Below are 25834 nucleotides of genomic sequence, written 5' to 3'. Positions count from 1 at the left end.
GAGCGAAGTTAATACTTGGGGTCGACTAACGTTGTTGAGCGATCACCTTGTTAAAAAAGGAAAAATAAATTCACATAGTTCAAAATGAATTACAGCTCAGTTGAGTAATAAAGTACTAAAAAACTAAATCAATAACTTTTTTAATATTCGTCTCGTATTTGTACATTCCCCCTCCCGTTACCCCTAACCGAAGGACGAACATTGTGACAAGATAGGGGTATTATTATTGTTATTACTATTATATGTGTCCATTCTTGTTCTTATGGACTTTTTTATATATATATTTATATTTTTTCCCTAGAATTCACTCATCTCCGTCGCCTTGTTGAACGGAAAAATCTCTCTTTGCGATGTGTATCCACTTTCCGGGCCGCGCCAAGGGCCTTCCTTCCTCTGCTTCTCGCAACGTCTCTGTTCGTTTGATGCAGTACATGTTCTTATTTTTTATCTTTTTTTTTTCAATTTTCTTTTAGAATTCATGTTCGTGAATCTGAGACGTATCCTCAAAGCAAGAGAAGAAACGGTAAATTCCACATGATGCTCCAACAGTCCGGATATACGCATCCGCTTTGAATTGATCAGATTTTTGAGGGGGTGGGGCTGGGTTTTGTCTTGGTCCACATGGAATTTTTTGTCTTCCGTTTCATTTTCTTTTTTTGTGTCATACTGTTATTTATTGTTTTTTTTTCACACCCAACAAATTAATCAAAGTCTTGGACTAGGAGTTTAAGAAGTACTTTTCACAAGCAGGAATTTTTATGGCTCAGAAGAAATGACCTCTGGATGTCCAAGGGCCTTCCGCATTCCTCGAGGGGAAGAGGACTCTTTACGTTGCATAGTGATCAAAACTCCCAAGATACTCCAAGCCTGCTCGGTAGCAGAACTGGTACTGATCCTGAGTGAGAGACAGGAAGAGACAGACAAAGAGAGAGAGAGAGAGAGAGACATAGAGAATGCATGAATGAGTTTGACTTGTGGGTCCTAGCCTAACATTGTATCCATATAGCGAAGGTTTAGCCAATAAATGTACACAGCCCCACTTACCTTGAATGTAGTCCATCAACCGAAACATGTTTGGTGTCTGAAGTTTCCTTCTTTAGTTTTAGCACTGGAGATTCGAGGCTAATGTAGCCAACAGCTAACAGGAGCTCACGTAGGGCAATTAGCACGGTGCTAACTGTGCCTAAATCATCACATTCCAGCCTCAAACTGTGTGGAGTTGTTAAGTAATTTCTAATAGACTTGATCTGTGGTTTCTGACACTGTATGACACACTTTTGTACATAAAAATGGACTCAAGTACTTGAATAACTGAAAAACAGTCACAGCAGCCACCATGAAGCCTGAATTTTGCCAAAACTCGCCATTAGCAAAAACAGCATATTGTTGCTGATGGAACAAAACCTTGCATCTCCATTTTTTGTAAGTTTAAATACGATCTGCCCTTTATAATGTGTTATAATTCAAAACGTCCCAAAGTTTCTTTGCAAAATATCTTGTTCCATTAACCTTCATTCAATGTTAAGAACATTTTCCTTCTCCTAAAAATGTTATATGAGGTTGAGTTTTGGATGCTGGCATGGTGGTCAGTAGCACGATCATGCTGGATGACCAGCTACACTAGCACCAGACCAGCATTAGACCAGTGTGCTGTTAGCACAATGCTAATTGCTGATGCTAATAATAAGCTTTCATTAGCCTAGTAGTTCCAGTGTAAATATTAAAGAAGTAAACTTGAGACACCAAACGTGTTTTGACTGATCTTCAATACTGGGGGTATGGGGACAAACTATAGAATAAACAACTCCCAAACGCTGCTGATGATTGGCCGGTATTTTCAGAGTGAAAAATAAATACACTATCCGTTATACACTATGTGGAATCACTTGCCACAACAGTTATATACAAATGTATATGTAAAAATGACAAATTATTATTATTATTATTACCAGTGAACATTTTTAGATGTTTTATTCAAATTTCAGGAATTCTGTGAACAGAGAGGTTATTAAGTAATAAATAATAAACTGCAATTATCTATTTATATGCATTTTCTTGTCAAATTGTCATAAGTTCTGGATATTGATCTATTATAACTTTTATTACAACTTCATTCTTGATGTTCTACAGCTTTTTCAGGTATTTTGGAATCTTCTACAGCTCTGTTCATCATTCCCTGTTCATCACATCTAACATTTCATATTACGCTGGCTTGACAAATGTCACAAAGGACATCTCTCACCTTGACACTCATAGACATTACATGCAGATTCACATATATACTAGAATACATACACATGCATATTAGCAACCTCCTTAGATAATGTAGCAATGGCCTAGCAACACCTTAGCAACGAGTTTAAAGACGACGCGCCGTGAACGTGTTGGTTTCTTAAACGGCAACAAATCCAACACCTGAACTGCCATTTGGACACAGTCTTGCATTGCAATGCATTCTGATCAGGCAAAATAAATCCCTCTCATCTCCATAGCAACCGTAATTTCAGCTCTACAACTACACAAAGATTTGAAAGCGGAGTGCTGCAAACATGGCTGAATGTCTCTCCCCAGCTTTGTGCCTTTTCTCTCTCTCTCCGCTGAGCACTCAGAAGAGGAGGAGGAGGGCAAAAGAAAAAAGGAAAACACCGTCATTCCGCTTGGCGGGGCATGAGAGGCGCGCTGTAGAGGCACGTGGGCTGCTCGCATTGATCTCGCCAAACAATTTTCCCATCGACTGTGGAGAGGGCACTTTTTCTTGCGGCCCGGCTGTGAAATTGCTTATCTGAATCAATTTGCATGGCTAACCTGAGGGCTTTGTAGATATCAATACAAACGAACAGTGGCGGAGAAATGGCTGAATGCTGATACGCGAAAACCTTCAACTTTCGATCTTTTTTTGGGCCTCCGCTTGTAGTCACGTTCCTTCTAAGAGATGCTTTTATCAGGCCTGCTGTTTTTTGTGGACGCTCATTAGTTCAGTCCTAATAAGTATAATTAAATTTAACAACATGTCTTATGTGGAGGTGAAACTGTTTATCGTCTTTCTCTGAGAGCACAGTGAGGCCAACGAAGACCAAACTCATCACTCCATCCAGGACCAAGGCTCTATAACTACATCTTAGCCATCACAAAATCTAAACATGAGAGTTACACATAACCGCAAGGTGTGCAATGATATATTGGATTACTTGTCCTATAAAATTTGTATTTATTTATTTTGTTACATTACTGAATGTGTTTGGCACTACTTTACAGTAGCAGACAGTGCAGGAAACTTGTGTGGAAGAATATCCCGGCAGATCTCTTTGAAAAGTAAAGTTGAGTTTCTGAAACAGACGGACGCTGTAATAAAGGTAAAGCGTGGACACACTGGATACTGAAAAAATATGATATTATATATAGTTGTTAAGACGTCTGCATAATTTATACCTTATGATAAAATTTATACCTTATAATAAAATAAATACCTTTTACTTTATGGCAGTTTTGAGTGGAAATGAAATAAATGAAGGGTGGTCTCTGACTTCTGCACAGTACTGCATGTTCTGTAATCTAATATTTCTTCTTTCCAACCTGCTACACTGCATATACGTTTATTTATATAGTTTTTGGATATTATATTTTTCCTTCAGGCGTTTTGTCACTGTTATATGAAAACCCCAATGTTCTTATTCTAATTCTTTTTTTACATCATCTGAAAACACCAGCTGTCCTTTTACTGTATGAACACTTCATGATGAATGGTCCCACAGAAACACTCCAAAATTACTTGGAATAAAATCTAGTTAAGTTTCAGAGATATGAGGTTTTGTTAACACAGTGACAATTTATATCAGAAGCAGTTATTTCTGTGTTGATGTATTTGTTTGTTTTTTAAATAGCTGTTTATTTTCTCCCGTGTTTGAGTATACACACCTCCGTCTGGACCATGGCCGGCCGCTGTGTCCTCAGCATCTTCACTGTCTGGAAGATGTCCACCACTCCCTCGTAGCGCATCCTCTCCAGAACAATACTGAGAGTGATAAACACGCCAGTTCTACCAACACCCGCACTGAGAGAGGGAGAGAGAGAAACGGGGATACTTCAGTACTTCCATGAAGCACGGTTTATCACAAGGATATTAATTATGGATGCATAATGATAGGTTGTACTCCAGAAGAGCAGAATATTTAGGCGATGCTGGGTTACTGCAAAAAAATATAAATATATAATAATATAAATATCTGCATTTCATTCATTTGTAACCTGTAAAATCTATCTAATTGAGTCATTTGGACAATCGAGGACCCCATTAATTGAGCTGGTAAATGTCTTAGTAAAAGTTAGATAAGTGGGTCTGCTGTGTTTCCGTACCTGCAGTGTACCGAGATGGGCCCGTCCTGACCAAACTGCTCTTTCGTTTTATGCACCTGTCCGATGAAGTCGATGAACCCCTCTCCCGATTTGGGCACTCCCTGCTCCGGCCAGTCCGTGAACTGGAACTGCCTGACTGTCCGAGACTGGCCGTCCTAAACCCCAGAGTCCAGACAAGAACAAGACAAAATTTACAGACCAGCAGAAATCTCCAGGCTAAAGTGGACACTGTTGCATTTACAGTGGTGCCACAATGGAAAGTCCAATCATTAGCAAAGTTGAATCTGTCCAATGCATATACTGAATCAGAAGGCAGCTGATCTGTGTGATCATGATTAACTCAATGTATATCAAATGTTCCTCTCTTTAAGATCCATGATAAAATCAAAAATAACAAAAACCTCATATCATCCCGGGGCTTTTTAAAATGTTTATTTTTCCACATCACTTGAGCATGGCAGCTGTCTATTCCATTGCGTGAAAATCTCCAGATGAATTGACCAATAGAAATGCTCTAAAATTGCTTAAAATGAAATCTCACTACATTACAAGTAAAGAAAGTTTTTGCCTTCTCCTGTAAAACTGCCATTTTGTAAAGTGTTGATATACTTAAACCTCCAAAAACTAAACAAGAGATTTGCCTTAATGTTAGTATCCTCACGAAGTGACTGCAAGTGCCTAATAAATGTAACCTACTCTCTGATTCTCAGTCTCAGGCTCCATTTACTGCACAATTTAACGTTTAGCCCACTCCAACACACCTGATTCAGCTCATGAAGTGCTTTATAATGTGCCTATTGAGTTTAATCGGATGTGTTGGATGGAAAAAAGAAAAAAGTTCATTACATGGAATCTTTAGTAGCAGTATTAACAACACTAGCTAAATGGAAAGTTTATCTCCTTTTTTTCTGTGTACCTTCTCTGTAGCTTATTTGGACAGCCAAACGTTGCTGTTTCAGTCTTCACTGGTATTTACAAATATACAATAATGCCATTCGGCTAAACGATGCACCAGCTTTTTGCCTCACATATCACGGAGTTATGCAACCAAAGAGGAGTCCAAAAGCCTCCGGAGGACAAGGATGCCTCAAAGCTTAACAAAAAGATATCCCTCATTGTTCACCTAAACGTATTAGCGCATTAGACGCTAATTCCTTTGATGTGGCGTATGTCGGCAGCACTCTTGACTGAGGCTCTGAGGGTTGCAGGTTGCTTAAGTGATATCACACAGCCTCGATAAGTAGAGCTACGCCATCCAGGTCCTTCTGTAGAGCCCAAATACAAACGGAAGAGAATGTGTGCCGTTTATCTCTGCAAGCCTTTGATGGAATTAAAACCTGCTGCCGCATTTGTTTCTGCACTGACACGTTCCAATTCCCCCCAAACTAAATATTTACCCAAACACACTCTCTACTAACCCCACGCACACACACTGCACCAGGACAAGCTCGCCTTCGTTCTCAAAATGCAGAAATCTCCAAAAGTGTTTGTTCAAAGCAAAATGTGGTGACAGAATAACAGAAGACCTGATCCTCTGAGATGCTCGGATTATTAATGGTTAGAAAGCTGTTTTATACAAATTACATCTTCACTAGTGCAGGGGGGCTTCAATCTACAGTAAACAACAATCAATAAAAGGAAAAGACTTTTATATGACATCTCCTTTATGCCATTCAGGTTTCAAAAATTAGAATAATAAACATTAAAATTCAACATTGAAAACATTACAAGACCTCTTAGCAACCAGCATGAAACTAAAAGGAGACTAATCAAGGAACATGCTTACAGTAATCATATTCTCTGATGGTACTAAGTCAGAAAATATCCCACCGTCAAAGTTTTTTCAGCCTAAAGACATTCTAGCTTAACAATTTCCAGCACTCTATCTTAATGGACAACTTTTTATAGCCTGTAAATTCGTGAAATTCGTGGATTTAAATATCAAATGATGAGATTAGGGTAGCCTCGAGTATCCTGAAAACAACAGCATATCATGCAGGACTGTCTGTTGTAATTTTAATTGTAAAGGCCATTGCACACTGAATATGACACAAATAAATGATGCACAATAACTACCCACACTGAACGTGAAAGTATTTTTTGGAATTTTGCTGCGTTCTTCGCGCTGCGACAAAAGCAGATGTGCAGAATACATCAAAATTTCCTTTGTTTCTCATGGCAGATGTGGTATTGTGTGGGATGCTTTCCACATTGGAAAAGAAAAAGAAGAACAAAGAGTTCAGGAGCTAAAACTTTAGGAGATCTTTCACTCACTGCTTGAAACTCCATAACTCAGTTTGATTAGGTTTTGGAGATGCAGTTCAACAGGAAACGAAGCACAAAACAAACAGGCGGAATGTCTGCAAGAGCAAATAAGATCTCCTTTGCTCCTCACAGAACATGCAAACTGTGACATCGGAAAGGCTATTGTCCATTTTGGGATGGAGTGAAAGTGGGATGGAGAACTTCAGTGCTTCATTCAGAAGCTGAAACCTTGAGCGCTTCCACATATGTTGCATTTGGGGTGTGAGATGAGGGTAAAGGCCAAAAGATCAAAAATACAGTGCAAAAGATTAACATGTGTACTTGTTGTGTGAAAGTCTTACCCTGGCATCCGTGACTTTGAACTCTCGAAGGATGTACTGAGGCATATTATACTCGGCCATTGGGTCCACTACAAAATACTGGTACCGGGCTGACCGCTCTGCTGGCCAGTACTGGTGGCATTTTTCCTAAAAAAGTGGAAAAACTCTCTGAAAAACTTTCCATGTTATTGTTGAAAGTATTTTAACCATTTCAACAGCAGGTTGTACTTTTATATGAACACTTTCTCACTCATTCATTGAAACAAGCAGAGAAATTCTTTGAAAGGTGTAAATATTAAGCTGTCAATTCATACCAAAGTTGTCTTTAAAAGTAAAATAGGAAATATTTTACAATGATTTGAATTTGATGAAAAGTTACTGCCCTATAAATTAAATGGAAGTGTAACTCATTGTGCATCTGTGTAATTAATCATGTAATTACATACAAGGGTAAACAATATATAGACAGATAGATACATAGATAGATACATAGATAGATAGATAGATAGAGAGATAGAAAGACAAACAAACAAACAAACAAACAAATAAATAAGCTATCTCTCTTACTCTGCCCATCTCTCTGAGCTTGGTCAGCATGACCACAATGGTGGAGTTGTGCTCCCACAGCATCCTCCAGAAATCTTCTGTGGTCTCTGCTAGAGGTCCCTGCGTTGCAATGTAAGCTTTCTGTTGCCTGGAGAAATATAAAAGTGTTTATCCTTAAAAAAGAGCAAATGAAGATTGTGGATCAACACAAGGCTAAAATATAACTATTTAATAAGCAGAAAATGCGTTAATTGAAACATAATTTTAAGAAAACTACAAGAGTTGTTTTACATCTAACTGGCATAATAGCACCTTTGGAGGTTAGTAGTGAGTAATGTTTGTTCATTTGAGTTTGACTTGTTACGGTCTTCAGCTCCAGTTACACTTTATTTCATGGTACGGTAAGAATCTAGTATTTAACACTCACCAAGCACTTTATTAGGAACACCAACTAGGTACAGCTACTCATTCATACAATTATCTATTCAGTCAATCATGTGGCAGCAGTGCAGTGCATAAAATCATGCAAATACAGGCCAGCAGCTTCAGGTAATCAGATTGGGGGAAGAAATGTGATCTGAGTGATTCTGACCATGGCATGATTAGTGGTGCCAGATGGGCTGCTGTGAGAATTTCTATAACTGCTGATCTCCTGGGATTTTCATGCACAACAGTCTCTAGAGTTTAGTCAGAATGGTGCAATAAAAAAAAACATCCAGTAAGCAGCAGCTCTGCGGACAGAAATGCTGTGTTGCTGAGAGAGGTCACTGCAGAATGGCCAGACTGGTTTGACCTGACAGAAAGGCGACAATTGCTCAGGTAGCCACTCTGTTCAATTGTGGTGAGCAGAAAAGCATCTCAGAATGCACAACACTTCGGATCTTGAGGTGGATGGGCTACAGCAGAGGACCATGTCAGGTTCCACTTCTGTTAGCCAAGAACAGAAAACTGAGGCTACAGTGGGCACAGGCTCACCAAAACTGATGAATCTCGATTTCTGCTGAGGCACACAGATGGTAGCGCCAGAATTTGGTGCCCACAGCATGAATCTATGGACCCAACCTGCCTTGTGTCAACAGTGCAGGCTGGTGGAGGTGGTGTAATGACGTGGGAAATGTTTTCTTGGCACATTTTGGGCCTGTTCATAACAATCAATTATCGCTTAGAGCCACAGCCTGTTTGAGTATTGTTGCTGACCATGTTGACCCTTTCATTGCCACAATTTACTCATTTACTGATGTCTAATTAAAGCATGTTAATGCACCATGTCACAAAGGGAAAGCCATCTTAAACTGTTTTCATGAATATGACAATGAGTTCTTCCATGGCCTTCCCAGTCAACAGATCTGAATCCAAAAGAATATCTTTGAGATGTGGTGGAATCACCCTTTTGCAACTTCTTAGTGGTTAATGCTGAAATATACCTTCCATTTCTCACATTAGTTACTCTGTACTTAACTACTCAACTTGCAAAGTATGCACTACTTGCAAGTACTACATATTTACCAGATACATACTACATACTTACTGTACCATAAAATAAAGTGCTACCAGATATTCTTCTCTATTTTAGCTAATACTGAGAGTTGAAAGTGCACAGTCACATAAACAATTTAGAGAATTCTTTACTTTTCCAGGTGTGGATAAAGCAACAACTTTATAAAGTCACTTTTACATGACCACTTAATGCACCAGTTCACCAAGGTAATGTTAGCTTGCTAGGCAGCTAATCTGAACATTAGTGCTAACCTTATTACCAAGCATATGTACTGTCACTGAACCATATCACAAGGCATGTTACTAAGTATGCCAAAGCATAAACTAGAATTGTAAGTTGATGCCTCAACTGCTATTTGTAAAATTATGGCTTTGTAATGAGTTCATGAAGATCATGTACGCTAACGAGCACATATGCTCACTAACTAGCATATGTACTAGCACCTTTTCAACCACTCCAGTCATGAATGAATAGTTTTGCTAACAGTTAGTTGTGTTACCCACCTGTACCCGTCTATGAAGCTGGCGTTGATGTAGTCGGATCCCTCCACTCCTCTGATTGGCTGAAGACATACACGTGTGGATTCATACGGCATGATGTTCACCAGGCGGTTCTTGAACTTGTTGCAGGGCAGATTGGCACTAATGAAGCGTGAGGTGTGGGCTTTCGTATTGGCCAAACGCTATAAAGGAAAAAAGAAAATGTTTAAAATGGTTAGAATCACGCTGGAGTAATTATTTTGTTTTTTCCTCTAAGTTCCTCTACTTTATCTTCTGCTTCTTTCTTAAATATCTCCATTCAACCTCCATTCGCTTTCTTTTTTAGTCCTAACTTTTTCCCTCTTTTTCTTTCTCTTTCCTACAGAGCCCTGCTGGTGACATCCCGTATAAACAATAATAATTTGGCAAGCCACGACTTAGTAAGGTGAGGGAACACGATAATTAAGTCATGGCCACGATTTAGTAAGGCGTGGGAACGAGATCCTAACGTGTAGCCACGACTTAGTAAGGCGTGGGAACGAGATCCTAATGCGTGGCCATGACTTAGTAAGGCATGACCTCGTTCCCACGCCATGCTAAGTCGTGGCGACGACTTAAATTATCTCATTCCCACACTCTTCTCTTCTTTTCTCCCCTGCCTTTCTCTTTTGTTCTCCTCTCTTTTTTTCTCCTGTTATCATCTCTTCTCTTCTCTCTTCGATTCTCCTTCTTTCTCTCCTGAGATAAATGTTGCTAATAATCCAGTGCAGTACACATGTATGGTCTTCATTCCAGGGTCTACAGCTGCTCCTCTTACAACGAAGATTATTCTATTAGATGTATATAAAATGATAAAAAGACACCGAGTTGTCTTGATGGACACATCAAGACACATCACAACAAACTCCGCATGATACCACATTAAAGAGGGAGAAACACATATAGCTAATACAGCGCATGCTGAGTTGAGGTAAGTGCTGTTCCACACGCTAATCAGCTAAAGCACTGGTGTTTCTGTTTATTCATTTAAAATGACATTCATTCTTGGGTAGCTTGACGGTCTTAGTGAGGGAACTGTTAGTGTCAGGAGGGAAGATTATGTTTGATGTAAAGAGAGAAAGAAAGGTTTAAAAACTTTAACTAATGCTAAATAATAGTCTTGCAAATATTTTCTTCTATTGTTCTATTTCTGTCTTTTATTTCTGTCTCTTGTCTATTGTTAATTGCTTTAGCAATAATGTGGCTTCTATGCCAATAAACCATGCCAATTAATTCATGCCAATGTGAAATACAAACTTATTCTCTATTGTTCTATGTCTGTCTTTTCTCTCTTTCTCCTACTTATGTTTATTGTTAATTGCATGGGTGAAAATATATCTCGTAACGCAGAAATAGAAGCAGATATAAAGGAATAGAGAAGGGGGAGGAAAGCAAAGTTGACTGGTTAGGCTCTGTGTGAGAGAGGCTTTGGTTTGGAGTGTTTGGGTTTTCTGCATTACAGCAGTGTAAAAGGCCTGGAGGAAACCACAGGCCCCAAGCAGTCTGAAGACCACTGCAGTAAAGAGAACTGGAAACGTTCCTCAGAGGAGGGTCTGTGATAGGGCAAAAAATCAACACTCAGAAATCTCAGAAAAGCATTGAAAAACAATGGAAAATGTGCAGACAAACAAAGGGAAGGTATAGAAAACAAAACAGAAAATGTCCAGTAAAAAAGGAGAGGTTGACCCAAAAATACCTGAATATGTCCAGAAAACCAGCACAGAGAAAAACAGAAAATGTCCCTAAAAATTAATAAACAGAATATGTCCAGAAGAAAAAATGTTTCAGAAAAGATATAGAAAAAAGCAAAAAAAAATGTCCAGAACAAAAAGAAAAGGCTGAAAAAAGACAGAATGTCCAGAAAAAATTAAAGGCATAGAAGAAGAAGAGGAAAATTCCCAGAAAAAAGAAAAAGTCTCAAAAAAAAATATTAAAAAAAAAGAAAGGCACCGATAAAAGATGAAAACATTCAGAAAAATATAAGTAAAGAGAAAAGATAAAGAAAAAAAAGAAAATGTTCAGAGAAAAAAAAGAAACAGAAAATGTCCAGAAAACATACAGAAAAAGGAACGTCAAGATGGATACAGAAAAGAATGCAGAAAAAAAATAAAAGAAAATGCTGAGAAACAAAAGTCTCAGAAAATTAAAACAAGTCTTTTAAAATACAGAAACAACCCAGAATGAAGAACAGAAAAGATTCAGAAAACAAAAAATGCAATAAAAAACAAAAATGTCCAGAACAATATAAAAAGAAAGACTGAGAAAAAAGAACACAGAAAAGGCCCAGAAAAAGCCTGGAGGTTCCTTATTCAAGCAGTGATACTCCATCACCTTCTGAGCCTCTCTGAATTGATTTCTCCTGCTTTTGTTTCAGAGAGAGGCTGCAGCTGCTGTAAAAATGTAGCCGAGTGGAATGACATGAAGAGAAACAGTAAAACAGCGCTTCCTGGGGCCACAGACGCTTCCTTTTTTTCTTTCTTTTTTCTCTTCCGCTACCTCAGTGACTGTGAGGAGCCAAAGGCGGCGACGGCTGCAGCAGCCTATCTGTTAATATTTGACGTGAATTGATCGTGTACGTTTTGGAAGGTTTATTCCCGCAGTTTTCGTCTTCAATCAAAAGTTGCCTTGACAGAGTGTTGGTGCTGGCTGAAGAGATTTGAAAGCTGAAGCAGTTCTGATTCAGTTATGTGAATGTAAGCTGTGTAGGTGTGATAAATGTCAGCAGGCCGAGCGTGCTGTGCAATCAGAAACGTTAAAAACTACGTGCTGCTATGGATGATTTTATTGCTTAGTACCAGAGGGCACTGAGACAAGTTTCAATCCACGGCTGGTGCAGCAAAAATGAAGATATGTATTTGAGAAATGAAGATATACTGAACTGTGCAAAAGTCTTATGCACTAAAGCACATTTATCTTGGCAATAAGTATGTTTCTGCTTGCAAAAACGTTAGATATAATGAAAACAAATACAGCCAAAAGTAACACGAATTTCACATGTTCAGAAAAGTAGCTGATCTCTTGTGAGCTGGCCTGACTGTACATTGCTCCAGCCATCACCTGGATCTATTAAATTTCATCCTTATTTAACCAAATGAAGTATTGATTAGATAAACCAGTTACTGAATGATAACTAGACTCAATACTGGAATTCCTCAAGGAGAAATTTGGAAATACAACAACAAACAAACACAGTGACATATCGCTGTTGTGGGAACAAAACCTTGTACATCCAAAATGGTAACTTTACAGGAGAAGGAAAAAACATACTCTACTTTTAATGTAAGTCAATGGAACCAGACTTTTTTCAGTCATTTTGGGTCATTTTTTTAGTCCATTCATCATGAAATTTACATATGATGTAAAAGGCAACAGGAATTTTTAAATTAGGTCAAAAACTGGGAAACGTCAAAAATGGAGATAGAAGGTTTTGTTCTGGTAGCAGCAGCATGTAAAAGCACTACTTATCATATCAGTAGTAACTGTCTCAGGTGCCTGAAACTTTTGCACAGTACTGTACATTACTAAATCTAAAGGGATTTTGCTCAACATACCTCTACTGACAGTGTAACTTAGTTGCATATTAGGTTTGTTGAGCTGTTTTCATTAAAAAAAATCTTGTTTTGAACTAGAACAAGTTCATTTATTCCAATACACCTACTTCATCCTGATTGGTGCTCTTTTCGTCCGTTAGTCACATTCCCACACTACTGTCCAATCATAAAGAGGGCCACATTTTACATCACTTTGTTTCAAATGCAGCCAGTCATATATACCAACCGGCCTCTTCATTAAGTACACCGACCTTGTATCTACACTCTGTCCTCAGGTCCACTTACCATTAAGCTGACCTGATAAAATGGACAAAGAGTGTAGAGATAAGGAGGCGTACTCAAGTGGCTGCTTGGTGTTAATACAGTAAACCAGCAATGATGAATGGGTGGGCAGTTCTGCAGAGGGAGAGTACCCCAGCCTCATATTCAAGATATATTTTCTATACAAGCTTCCACAACCAACAATCACATCAGTGTTCCAAATTACAGAAAGCCAGAAAGACCAAAAGCAGCTTTATTTATTTATTTATTTATTTATTTATTTATTTAGTGCTGCCAAGTCGGTTCCCACTCCTGCTGGCCATATGGATAGTGTTTCTCCAGAACGTTCTGTCTTCTGTTTGGGTCTTCAGGCTTTTTAACAGCTTGTTCATAATTCCTCTGACTGTCTCTACCCATCTTGTATCTGGTTCTCAGCATTCTTGTCTCCTACATTGAATTAGTTCTTCTCATAATATGTCCAAAATAAGAATTTCAGTTTGGTTATCTGGGCTTTGAGTGAGTGGCGAGGCTTGATTTGGTCAGGGATCCGTCTGTTTTCCTTGTTTTTCAAGGTACGCTCAGAAGTTTTCACCAGCACCAAAGCTCAAAAGCATCAATACTTTTCCTCTCAGGCTTTTTTATAGTCCAGGCTTCGTATCCATAAAGAACCACAGAGAGGACCACAGACGATTCTGATCTTCGTTTGTGGAGATTAATTTGAAGATATTTTCCTTGTTCTGCTGAGTGCCAATCTGTGTCGTATTTCTTCTTGCTGGATCCTTCATTGTTAATCACTCACCTAAGTAGGAAAAAGCTTCCACTACTTCTACATCTTCACTATTGCATGTTTTCTTTTCTGTTTCCTATCAAAACCTCTGTTTTCTTCATACTGAGCTGAGGTCTGAGGTCCCATTATTTCACTCGTATTATATTTAGCCTTTAGTATAGTCATAGGATGCAGCCTTTTCTAACTCTAAAGCTATTTAGCATCTATTTAAAGTCTATTTTATCTGCACAAAGGCAGAAAACATGAGCTCTGCTTATGCTGACGTTTGTATGGGTGTAATTGGGTACATTATATTGTTTGGGTTTGCTCAATGGTCAGTTATATGGGGAAGATTTGACTGCTTTAAATTTCATTTTGGAGTTATTGTGCATGCTTGCTCTTACTCAAGTAATTATTTAGATCAGACTATTTTTACTTCTACTTGAGTAAAGAAACAATACTTGTACCCACCTCTGGACACGTTTTAATCAACTAATAAAATAAAGACTTTTTATATCTGGGAATTTAGAAGGTTTTTTACCCGAAGTGGCTTTATTGACAATGTAATTTAGTCCCATGTGAAGCAAATGCGTCTGCCTTCAGAAAAGAGACTGTTTAATGCTTCAGATTTTGCTTGCGCTCGCTTGAGAGAAGCACCCACCCCCTGTTTAATTGTATGGAGAACTTTATGCATCTTCCTAATGCAAAGAGATGTGAGCAAACGACAGTAATGGCTAAACTAAGGGAACACTGTATTCGCACCATTACAACAGCTCCCCGAGGCTAACGCTAATGCAAAAGCTCAGCCTTCTCAAACTCCAGGTCTCCATGGGATGCACACCTGGTTCAACTCATTTGTTCTGCTCAATCAGGTGCGCTGGAGCAAGTAAAACACTAAAACTGCTGCAGTGAGACCCTCCGGGCCTGTAGGTGTACACAGATGAGGCTGTGTGAAGTTAACTGGTCTAGCAAGACAAACTTCTAACTTCCTCTAAGTTAAAATATAAATATAAATAGAGATTACTGAACAGTGTTTAAGGCAAGTTTGTGATGATTTAGACACATGGTTAGAACCATGATGCACATAAGCTTCATTAATTGTTCGCTACATTAGCCTCAAATCTCCAGTGCAAAACTAAAGAAGCTGATTTCAGACACCAAACATGTCTTGATAGACTATATTTGGGGAACTAAGGAGAAAATGTGTAAATTTGATTTTTAGATGTGTTTTAATTTAGGGAGAGGCAGCTAACAAAGGCCAGAGAGTAAGGATGGTAAGAATGATAACTATTTACTAGCCAACTTCATTATAAATAATCATTAGAAAATGACTCATTCGTTACCATAACCAAAAGATTTTTTAAATAATAAACACAAAACACCCTTTTTTATCTTGCATTTAACTGGCTATTGTTAGTTATTTTAACAACTGACGGAATACCACAGCAGCTAAAGGCTAATTACCCAGAGTCCTCCTGAGTCCACCCTACCTAGTCCTACTGCACTAGGAGTAAATGTTTAGGGTGAAGGGTTACAGATTGCAGCTTTATAGTATTTTTTTCGCAGCATACTTGGTCTACTTTACCACAATCAACTACTACTACTCGCCAACTAAGTAAGTAGTGTATAGGAGCTAGCACAGCTCAGCCAAGTTCTCAGCATCAGGAGAAACAGTGGAGGATGGTAATGACGTGTTTACATGTTGGCAGTGATAAAAACTGTCATTTCATGCCTTTTTGCACGAACAATGACGGCATGCAGACATTTAAACGCTGCCATGGTGATAGCGTCTGCCAAAAATGTACGATAATCAAAGGAGAGCTCAGTCAGTTAATTTACTTAAAGTGGAAAAAAGTCATGAGTGTGTGAGAACTCAGTGTCTTTGCCCATGAGGAGCTTCCACTTGTATTTTCATCCATCATATCTGATGGTGTCTCTTGCTGTGTCATGAAAGTGTCTGCTTTGCTACCATGATGTATCAAGCTGATGTCTGTATTGCTAGCGTACCTTAAACTCCAGCTCCATGCCCGTGACGTTCTCTCCTGTCTCGATCTGTGTGAGTTTCTGGATGTAGGCGTAAAGGTTGCGGGCAGGGACCTCCGTGTTGCCGCAGGTGACCGCCTCCAGCAGAGCGTCGTGGATGAAGACATACTGATCCTCCGTCTGGACCATGTAGTTCCTCTGTGCGCGCATTAGCGTCACATGGCCGTAGATATCCACTGTCTTCTCGTGCTTGATCCGCTCCAGCATGGCATCGATCACGATGAAACAGCCAGTCCGGCCCACACCAGCACTGTGCAAAGGTCAAAGGTCACCACAGAAGACAGACAGAGAAGGAGGAAACATGTTAGGGCAGGAAAAAGCACGCAAAGCACGTGCTTGTCTGTAACACTTTATTTTGATGGGCTACTGTAGATGCTTTGTAGATGCTCAGACTTTTTCAGCTAAAAATCTACTAAATGCAACTCGACTTGAAGTTAAATCTAACCCTAACCTTAAATTCAACCCAAAACCTAAACCTGTTTCTAAACCTAACCCTTAATCTTAAAGGTGTTGATAATCAACTGAATATCACCAGAAAGTTTGTTAATAATTTAAGTATCTGTAGATCATCTATAGGGGACCATTAACATAAAATGTGACGTCAATTTTCAGCTTGTTAAACTGAATTAAACTGACCTTGGGCAGACTGACAATAGGGGCAGTGATCTGAACTACATTGCTGTAGCTAATCAAAACTAGGCAAGCTTGAAACAACTATAACAAACTGCTCAGCATTGAACTGTTAGCTTGATCACATAACAAAAACCCCTACCTGACCTATCCTAACAGTATGACATTACACCAACATATATAATATTTATCATATATTAATATCTCAATTAATAACTCATTCTAAACATATATATTGTGATAAAAACTGAGTCTGTTCTACAGTTTCGCATTAGGTTGAATGAGTAACTCTCTCTAAATGTAGGTATTGTGATATAAACTGAGTGTGTTCTACAGTTTCTCATTAGGTTGAATGAATAACTCGCTCTAAATGTAGGTACTGTGATATAAACTGAGTCTGTTCTACAGTTTCTCATTAGGTTGAATGAATAACTCACTCTAAATGTAGGTATTGTGATATAAACTGAGTCTGTTCTACAGTTTCTCATTAGGTTGAATGAATATCTCACTCTAAATGTAGGTACTGTGATATAAACTGAGTCTGTTCTAAAAGGGCATAAATATGCTAATGTTAGTGAACTGGATCATTTCGTTCTCAGTGTGAAAGCAACCGGTTGCATCTTCAGGATCAGACAGAGAACAAGCCGCACAGCAGGACTCATATCTGCACTGCTGAAAGACCCTCAGCAGGTGCACACTTTGGGGCAAATGTGTACAAATCACTAAATGGCTAAACGGTGCCAGCACACATTATAATCACTGAGTGATTGCTAACCAGCAGATGAACAAACTCATTCATCTACTGGTGCAGGATGGAGAGAACATGCCAGAGAGAGAGAGCGAGAGAGAGAGAGAAAGAGAGAGAGAGGTACAGAGAAAAAGAAGGTAAATGTATAGCTTCTAGGGGTGCGGGAAAAACTCGATTTTTAGATGCATCGCGATGCGGACGTGAACAATTCTGAATTGATTCACAAATGTCAAAAATCGATTTTCTAAATATTTAATTTATAACTTAATGTTGATGGAATGCAAAAGGCTGAACTGGAAGTGGGTAAGTACAGCGCCCGGAACAGTCTGCAGCGGCACATAACAAAAACACAAAAGGATGAGTGAGAAATCCGACCAGTTCCATCCATCCATCCATTATCTAAACCGCTTATCCTTCTGGGTCGCGGTGGGGTGCTGGAGCCTATCCCAGCTGTCATTGGGCGGAAGGCAGGATACACCCTGCACAGGTCGCCAATCCATCACAGGGCAGACAGACAGACATACACATTCACACCTAGGGGCAATTTTAGCATGTCCAATCAGCCTGACTGCATGTTTTTGGACTGTGGGAGGAAACCGGAGTACCCGGAGGAAACCCACGCAGACACGGGGAGAACATGCAAACTCCACACAGAAAGGACCCTGGTCACCCGGCCGGGAATCGAACCTAGGCTATTCTTGCTGTGAGGCGACAGCGCTACCCACTGCGCCACCGTGCCGCCCCCGACCAGTTCCCTCTGCATTAAAGCCAGGTTAGATCAGGAGTCACAACACAAATGATAAGAAGAGCCATTTTGACCTTTCAACAAAAATCAAACCACCTTGGGAGCCACAACATTTAATGCTCAGAATGTCTTAGTATGTATTAATGTCCTTTTATAGACTAAACAATATAAACGAGAGCGCAGATTTACTCCGCTCTGCTTTAAGCTTTAGCTACAGCCGCTTTCCTCCCATCTCCGCCAGAAAACTTTTCTTCAAAACTAGAGCAGTTTCTTGTAAAATGTCTCAGCATCCGGCTATTTCACGAGGCTGAAGTTGCTTCTCATTCACCAGCTTCTCGTTCTAATTTTCCTGTTCCACCTTAAATTCTGCCTTAGGCGCCGAATGTAACTGCTGCAACATTTAAGGTGGAACGGGAAAATTCGAAAGAGAAGCGAGTTCATTTTCGCAACTTTTTAGAGAAAGACAGTCTCTGGTTGCAGATTTAACCAACTGTGCTGCTTATAAATGCGAATAAGTCCTCCAAATGTTCGTCTTAATCTCGGTTTTTTTGTTCGCTACTGGCGAGGCCAGACCTCGGGGCTATGTGACCTGCTGTCTGCTGTCTGTTCTTAGTCGTTAAGAACCAGGGCTTTCGCGTTATGATTCAGCGACCAGTCTCGAAAATACCCCCCCGCCTCTACAACGAGACTAAAACCGAAATTATAAAATGACTAAAGAAAATGGGAAGGATGGCTGTAACGCGCTGTGTGGACACTCATTACCACTGGATCTTATTTCAGGGTAACAGCGCATTTTATCACAGATGAGTGGCAGCAGCGTCTCTGAATGAGAGCCTTCTAGTTCACTTGCCACATCACTTCCATTTGATTTATTAACAAAAGATATTTTAGATATTTAAAGCAAAGTATTTGTAATGATCCATAATGCATTTACATTATGGACCATTACAAATACTTTGCTTTCAAACTACCAAGTCCTCAGACAGTAGGAAGATAGAAATCCTGTATAGAGAAAAAAGATGCATCGAGATGCATCGATAATCGTTTTATAATCGTATCGCAGCCCTCTGAATCATAATCGAATCGAATCATGAGGTGCCTAAAGATTCCCACCCCTAATAGCTTCAGTGCATTGTATTGCACAGTGTATTTAATTTTACTGTATGTCTTTTACACAAAAATCCACAGTATTTAGCTCATTGGGGCGAGGCTATGGAATAAGCTTTCCAACTTTATGGATCCCTCAGTTTTTAAGACATCATTTTAAAACATTTATTCTAAAAGATAAAATAAAACAATTGGTGAGCTTTTACTAAGTGATTTTTTTTGTAATTTATTTATTTGTTTGCTTGTTTGTTTATTACAGTTGAAATGAGTTTGCTAATATTTTATGAAACATACTGAGCTGTTTTTAATCTAAAAATGAATAAGATCTTTTTTATTCATTTATTTAGCTAGTTTTGACAGTTATAAAATGGAATAAAACACGTCTTGAGCTACGTTTAATGTATACATAATTAAATGACAAAAAAGACATAATGAATAATATAATCTATCATAAATACATATTACAACATCTTTTTTGCAGTGCTTTTACTCAGTGATTAAAGCCTTTTTTTGCCATTTTACTGTTCATTTATTTTTTAAATGTATTTTACTGATTGGTTCATGTATTTATTTGGTTGTTTAGCTAAGGGTTAGTTAGTTTTAACAGTTGTGGAATGAACATATATTAACAAACATCTTGAGCTGTTTTTAATTTCAAAATCAACTACATTTGCAGTGATTCAGTGATTATATATGTATATATTTTGCTATTTATTTGTTTGTTTATTTATTTTTAAACAGTTGTGGAACAGGCTTCCTAAAATTGTAAGGAACATCTTTAAATATTCTTTTTCATTATCCTTTGTTTTTTTTCTGTTCTGTTTTTCATCAGTGATTAAATATTAAATTGACTTTGAATTTGAATTTTCTGTCCTTTTTGTTTTATTTTTTTTTATTTAATTTTGTTTTGATTTAATTAAATTTATGTTCTTTGGCATTTATTAACGATGTAATGCGATTTGAGATGGCAAATCTCAATGAAAGTGTGCTACATGAATATTATTATTATTATTATTATTAATAGTAGTAGTAGTAGTAGAATTACCACAGTGCAGTAATTCTACTACAGGTGCACCCACCTTCCTGCACCTGTCTCTTTTCTCTGTCCCTCTTTTCTCTTTCACTCTTCGAGGCCTCTTGACTTGTTTTCTTTCTTTCTTCCTCTCCATTTTACAGCGTACTCTCTCCTTCACCCTCCGCACTATGAAAGCTCCTTCTCTTTTCTCTCTGTGACTTTGAAGAGCGAGGGCCAGAACTTTTTTCACAAAACGCAATGCAGCTGACTTCAATTAGCCGTAGTTCGATTAGCACTAGCGCTCTTCGCTAACGCGGCATAATGGCGGGAAAACGGCAGCCGGGGCCAGGACTCATCATTAAAACACTTAAACACTGCAGCGCTGCAAATTTCCACATTACTGCCCCGACGTGGAGCGCAGGGGGTGCGCTAACACCCGAATTTTCACCAGGAGAGCCGGGCCGAGGGCTTTTAATCACTGGCATACTTTTTATACGATTAAGCGCTGCGGTTCGGGCCAGGTTTCACCTCCGCTTGACTTAGCGCTGGCAGCGGAACAGGACCCTTCATTTCTCCTGCGTCCTTGAACAAATACCACTCAAAGACACACAGACGCGCCACGGGGTGCTTTTACTTTTACAAACAGCTGCATGAATAAAGGGTCCTCAGCCTGGATTTACCTGGTGAAGGTTTGGAGACCTTCTAGATAAACCCTAATTGGCTTAGAACCTTTACATTATGTTCTTCACACCCACCAAATCTCATTCAGTTCATAAAGAACCATCTACTGAAAGCTGCATGTGGTTCTTCTATGGCAGAAATCCAAACAATCATTTATGGCATTTCTGTTTTCCAGGAAGAATAAAAATATTTTTTCTCATTCTTTTTTTTTAATGCTCTTAAAAATAAAGATGCTAAATGGGACCAAAAGGACCCCTTTCGTTCCCTCAAGAACCTTTCAATGGATGGCTTTTCAAAAAAATTTAATTCTCTCTCCCTTGTTACTCTCTCTTTCCCTCCCATTCTTTCGTTCTCTCTATTCTATACCTTCTTCCTATATATCTCTCTCCTTCTCTCTCTCTTTATCTGTTTGTCAATGTCTCTCACTCTGTGTATCTCTTTCTCTCTGTTCTCCCTTTCTCTGTGTTTCTCTCTTTTTCTATTTGTCTGCATCTCTCTCTCTCTCTCTCTCTCTCTCCCTCCCTCTCTCCCTCCTTCTCAGTGTGGTGAAAAACCGCTGACCCCTGTAATATCCCATCATGCCACTGGATCGTCTCTCCCATTTGTTGCCATAACGCCTGGATACCCCCGTCTTCGAGCGGCCGTTGCCACGACAACCCGCAGGTTAGGGGCGACGGCAGTAAATGCTCTTTTCTCTTTGCAGCACAACAGAGAAAATACTCTCAGAGAGAGAGACATTGAGAGGGAAAGAGAGACAGAGAGGGAAAGAGAGAGAAAGTGTGATAGAAAGAGAGAGAGACAGAGATAGAAGAGAGATAAAAGAGAGAGAGAGAGGAAGACAAGGATAGAAAGAGAGAGAAGAAAAAGGTAAGAAAACGAGGAAGGTAGTTCGAGAAAGAAAATGAAAGAGAGAGACACTGAGAGAGAGAAACAGGTTGAGAGAAAAAGATAAAGAGAGATGAGAGACAGAGAGGTAAAGAGAGAGAGTGACAGAAAGTGAGAAGATATAGAGACAGAGAGGGGTTAAAGAGAGAGAGAGATTGAGAGAAAGAGAGAGTCTGAGAGGGAAAGAGAGACAGAGAGGCAGAGAGTAATAGGAAGAGAGAAAGATTGAGATAGAAGAGAGATAAAAGAGAAAGGGAGAGGAAGACAAAGACAGAGAAAGAGAAAAGGAAAGAGAGAACAGGAAACAGAGAAGGTAGTGAGAGAAAGAAAATGAAAGAGAGAGATATTTGATACATGCAGTTTGGTTACATTTTTGATGCGAACTTGATATGATGATATAATACATATGTATCAAAATGTAACCAGAACACACTCTGGTACTTTATCATATGATCGTGTGGCGGTTTACGAGTGTAGATGAGGGTTTTCATCAGAAATGTCTTTGTTACAGCCGTCACTACTGCAGGAAACGGGCATTACGTAAAGCATCTTTATGGCTTTCAGTCAGTTTAATGGCAACAAGACTCAGAGAACTAAATTATCGTTGGCGTATTTTCATTTTGGCTCCAGCAAAATGTGTCTAAAGTTGAGGGAAAGCTTGCCAGAGTGTTCAGTTATATGTACACACACACACACGGTCCAGCTAATCACAGCCGGAGCTGCGGGGGTGGACTGCGGTTAATTACTACGAGGCCGAACAATCTCTTCTTCTCTTCATCCTTTTGTTTAGACTTGCAAATGCACTCCGATAAACAGCCTCGTAATCTGCCGGCCCCAACGGCCCCTCACACAAACACCACCCCGCACACCAGCACGGCCTCAACCACGACTTCCTCCGCTCCCTCGCGCTAAACTTTCTGCAGGAAAAGCCCCACAGAAAAGAGCTGAAAGAAAAGACTCATAAATAAATAAATATATCTTTTTCAAAAGCGTGTTTTATTTATTTATCTCCCCCTTAAAATGGTCAGTTGAAAGGACTGTGACAACACTCTCAAAAGAGACTTAAAGGCTTTATCTGATACAGGCCGGAGCAATTAAACGTCCAACCAATGACATTAATTCCTGCATTCAGAGAGAGAGAGAGAGAGAGAGAGAGAGAGAGAGAGAGAGAGAGGGAGAGAGAGAGAGAGGGAGAGAGAGAGGGTTTTCTATTGAGAGGGTCTGCTGGGAGCACTAATTAACTTCTGTGAGCGCTGCTTTTAATTCTGCACTAATCCACTCTTCTCTCTGTCACTTTTCTGATGCAAGGTTATGCCATCTATTCTCCTCTCTCTCTCTCCCTCTCTCTCTTTCACTTTTCTCTCTCTCTCTCTTGTTCGACTTCTCTCTCTCCCTTTCCTACTCTTTCTTGCTTACTCTTTCTCTTCTTCCCCTTTCTCTCTCTCATTATTTCTCTTCTCTTTCTTCTCTTTTTATCTCCTTTTCTTCTCACTTTCTCATTCTTTACTGCATTGTCTCAGTCTCGCCCTTCTTTCTGTCTCTCTTGCTCTCTCACTTTCCCTCCTTTCTTTCTCTCACACTCACTCTGTCCCTGATTTCTTTCTTTCATTCCTGCATTCACTCCTTTCTTTTTTTCTCACTCTCTCACCCCATCTCTTCTCTCTCCTTCACTTTTTCTTTCCATTCGCCCTTCTTTCTCATTTTCTCTCTTTCATTGTTGCTTATTTTTTCTCACTTTCTATCACTCTTTCCCTTTTTACTTTCTCTCTTGCTCTCTTTAACTCCTTACCTCCTTTCTTTCACTCTCTTTTCCTCCTTTTTTCTCACTCTCTATTGCTCTTTTCCTTCTTTTTTTTCTTTCACTCTCTCTAACTCCTTACCTCCTTTCTTTGTCTCACTCTCTCTCTCTTACTCTTGCCCTCCTTTCTTTGTTTCACTCTCTCTTTCCCCCTATCTTTCTCATTTGCTCTCTCTCACCCCTTCCCTCTTTTCATTCTCTCTCACTCTCCAACTCTTTCCATCCTTCCTTCCTCTCTCACTCTTTCTCTCACTGTTTCCCTCCTTCTCCTCACACTCTTTGTCTCTTATTCTTTCTTTTCCTCCATCTTCTTCCTCTCTTTCTTTGTCTTCTGCTGTATTTGTTTGTATTATTTGATCAGCTGATCAGTGATTGTGATCCAGTGAAGTGGTATAAAACTGGAGGAATCAAGGATGAAGGGGAAAAAAGAATAAAGATGAAGATTATGAAAGAGGAATAGAGAAGAAAAGAGAGATCAGTAGAAAGAGGGAGGGGAGCTGGAAAGCACTGAAAGAGTGAGAGAGAGGGAGGGAAAGAGAAGAAGAGAGAGCAGAGAGAGTAAGAGAGGGAGAGAGAGACAGAGAGAGAGAGAGAGAGAGAGAGAGAGGAGAACAGCAGTGACACGGCTAATCCTGCTGCTGCTGGATCACAGAGCTGCTGTTGAAGGAGCTACACGGCTAAAGCAGAAACTCACACGCCCTGATTCACTCTCTCATTCCTGATTCCTCCAGTCAAAAAACTTTTTTACTGTTCACACCACGATCTGTATAAAATACACGATATGTGTAACTATATATAATAATTACATATAACATACATGTACATATAGTAATGTACATATATAATATGTATATATGTATATATATATACAAAACACAAACCGATCTACAAACTGCCGCGATGGACTGACATTTACAAACAGAGAAAACCTATAAGGTAAGTGTTTCTAATAAAGTGGCCACTGAGTGGAAATACAAGGCTGGTGTTTCTAATAAAGTGGCCACTGAGTGGAAGTACAAGGCCTGTGTTTCTAATAAAGTGGTCAATGAGTGGAAGTACAAGGTAAGTGTTTCCAATAAAGTGGCCAGTAAGTGGAAGGTAGGTGTTTCTAATAAAGTGGCCAGTGAGTGGAAGTGCAAGGCTGGTGTTTCTAATAAAGTGGCCAGTGAATGGAGGTACAAGGTAGAATAAAAAGCCAAGAAATGTACATAAACTCAGGTTAAATGTAGGTTTTACTGCACTGCAGCTATCTTTACGCTGAATGCTTTAAACCTTGTGAACATGCATCTCAGTGAACAGTGCGTGTATGTAGATGATGTGTATGATTTTTACATTCATTTTCCCCATATAGATAAACTACTTAGACACTGAATACCTAATATGGGCATGGCAGAACAACAACACGACTTCAGAGGTATACAGAAAGACAATTATCCAGAATAAACTGATGTTACATAAAATTAATGTTTTACCATTACTATTCTGGAGATATCAGGTTTGGTTTCAACAGGGATGATACAGTCACGTGCAAAGACTTGGTGGACTGACCTGCAGTGGACCACCATGGGTCCAGCGTCTGGTGGATTGCAGGCTTTGACCCGTCGTAGAAAGGCCAGAAATGGGGTGGGGTGCTCAGGGACCCCATGATCAGGCCAGGCGGTAAACTGGAACTGCCTCACTTCTCTCTTCTCACTGGAGCCGTTCTACAGCAGACAGAAAATAAACAGACACAATCACATTACAGACGAGCACCGGGCTCACTTTCCTTTCTCTGTTTGAGGAAGGAGTTTCTGTCTTTATCCTGGACTTACTTTATAGAGTGCAAACGTCCTGACGCAGTATGTGGCCAGCTCCACCGTGTCCAGCAGCGTCACCTGGATCAGTCCGTACGTTTCTGTTCCTCTGGTGGGCCAGTACTGGTCACACTTCACCTGAAAACACACACGATTACCTCAGAGGTTGGCTAAAAGCTCACATTTACATGAATTGTTTCTCACTTGTAGCTCAATGAAACAAGCTGTGAAAAGTGCAGCTTCTAAACTTTCAATTATTCCACTGTGTTTGTGTTTGTCAATAAACAGAAGATATTTCATTATGGTTTCAA

At 39.5% G+C, this 25834-nt stretch overlaps 1 protein-coding gene across 1 annotated transcript in view; it reads right to left on the bottom strand.

Moving 5' to 3' along the window:
- Positions 1-605: 605 nt before the first annotated feature.
- LOC118816675 (receptor-type tyrosine-protein phosphatase delta-like) overlaps positions 606-25834 on the bottom strand; it is a 701473-nt gene continuing 676244 nt past the window's right edge. Inside the window, exons 38-46 of the mRNA XM_036583195.1 lie at positions 25542-25661; positions 25279-25433; positions 16086-16371; positions 9486-9664; positions 7506-7632; positions 6960-7085; positions 4354-4508; positions 3916-4051; positions 606-895 (exon numbers count right to left, since the gene is read on the bottom strand). Of these exons, the coding sequence (XP_036439088.1) occupies positions 827-895; positions 3916-4051; positions 4354-4508; positions 6960-7085; positions 7506-7632; positions 9486-9664; positions 16086-16371; positions 25279-25433; positions 25542-25661 (1353 nt within the window). The 3' untranslated portion in view covers positions 606-826. The remainder of the gene's footprint in view (positions 896-3915; positions 4052-4353; positions 4509-6959; positions 7086-7505; positions 7633-9485; positions 9665-16085; positions 16372-25278; positions 25434-25541; positions 25662-25834) is intronic.

Source organism: Colossoma macropomum, unplaced genomic scaffold, assembly GCF_904425465.1.
Source record: "Colossoma macropomum unplaced genomic scaffold, Colossoma_macropomum, whole genome shotgun sequence".
Classification (NCBI taxonomy): domain Eukaryota; kingdom Metazoa; phylum Chordata; class Actinopteri; order Characiformes; family Serrasalmidae; genus Colossoma; species Colossoma macropomum.
This window is presented reverse-complemented; position numbering and strand designations above follow the sequence as displayed.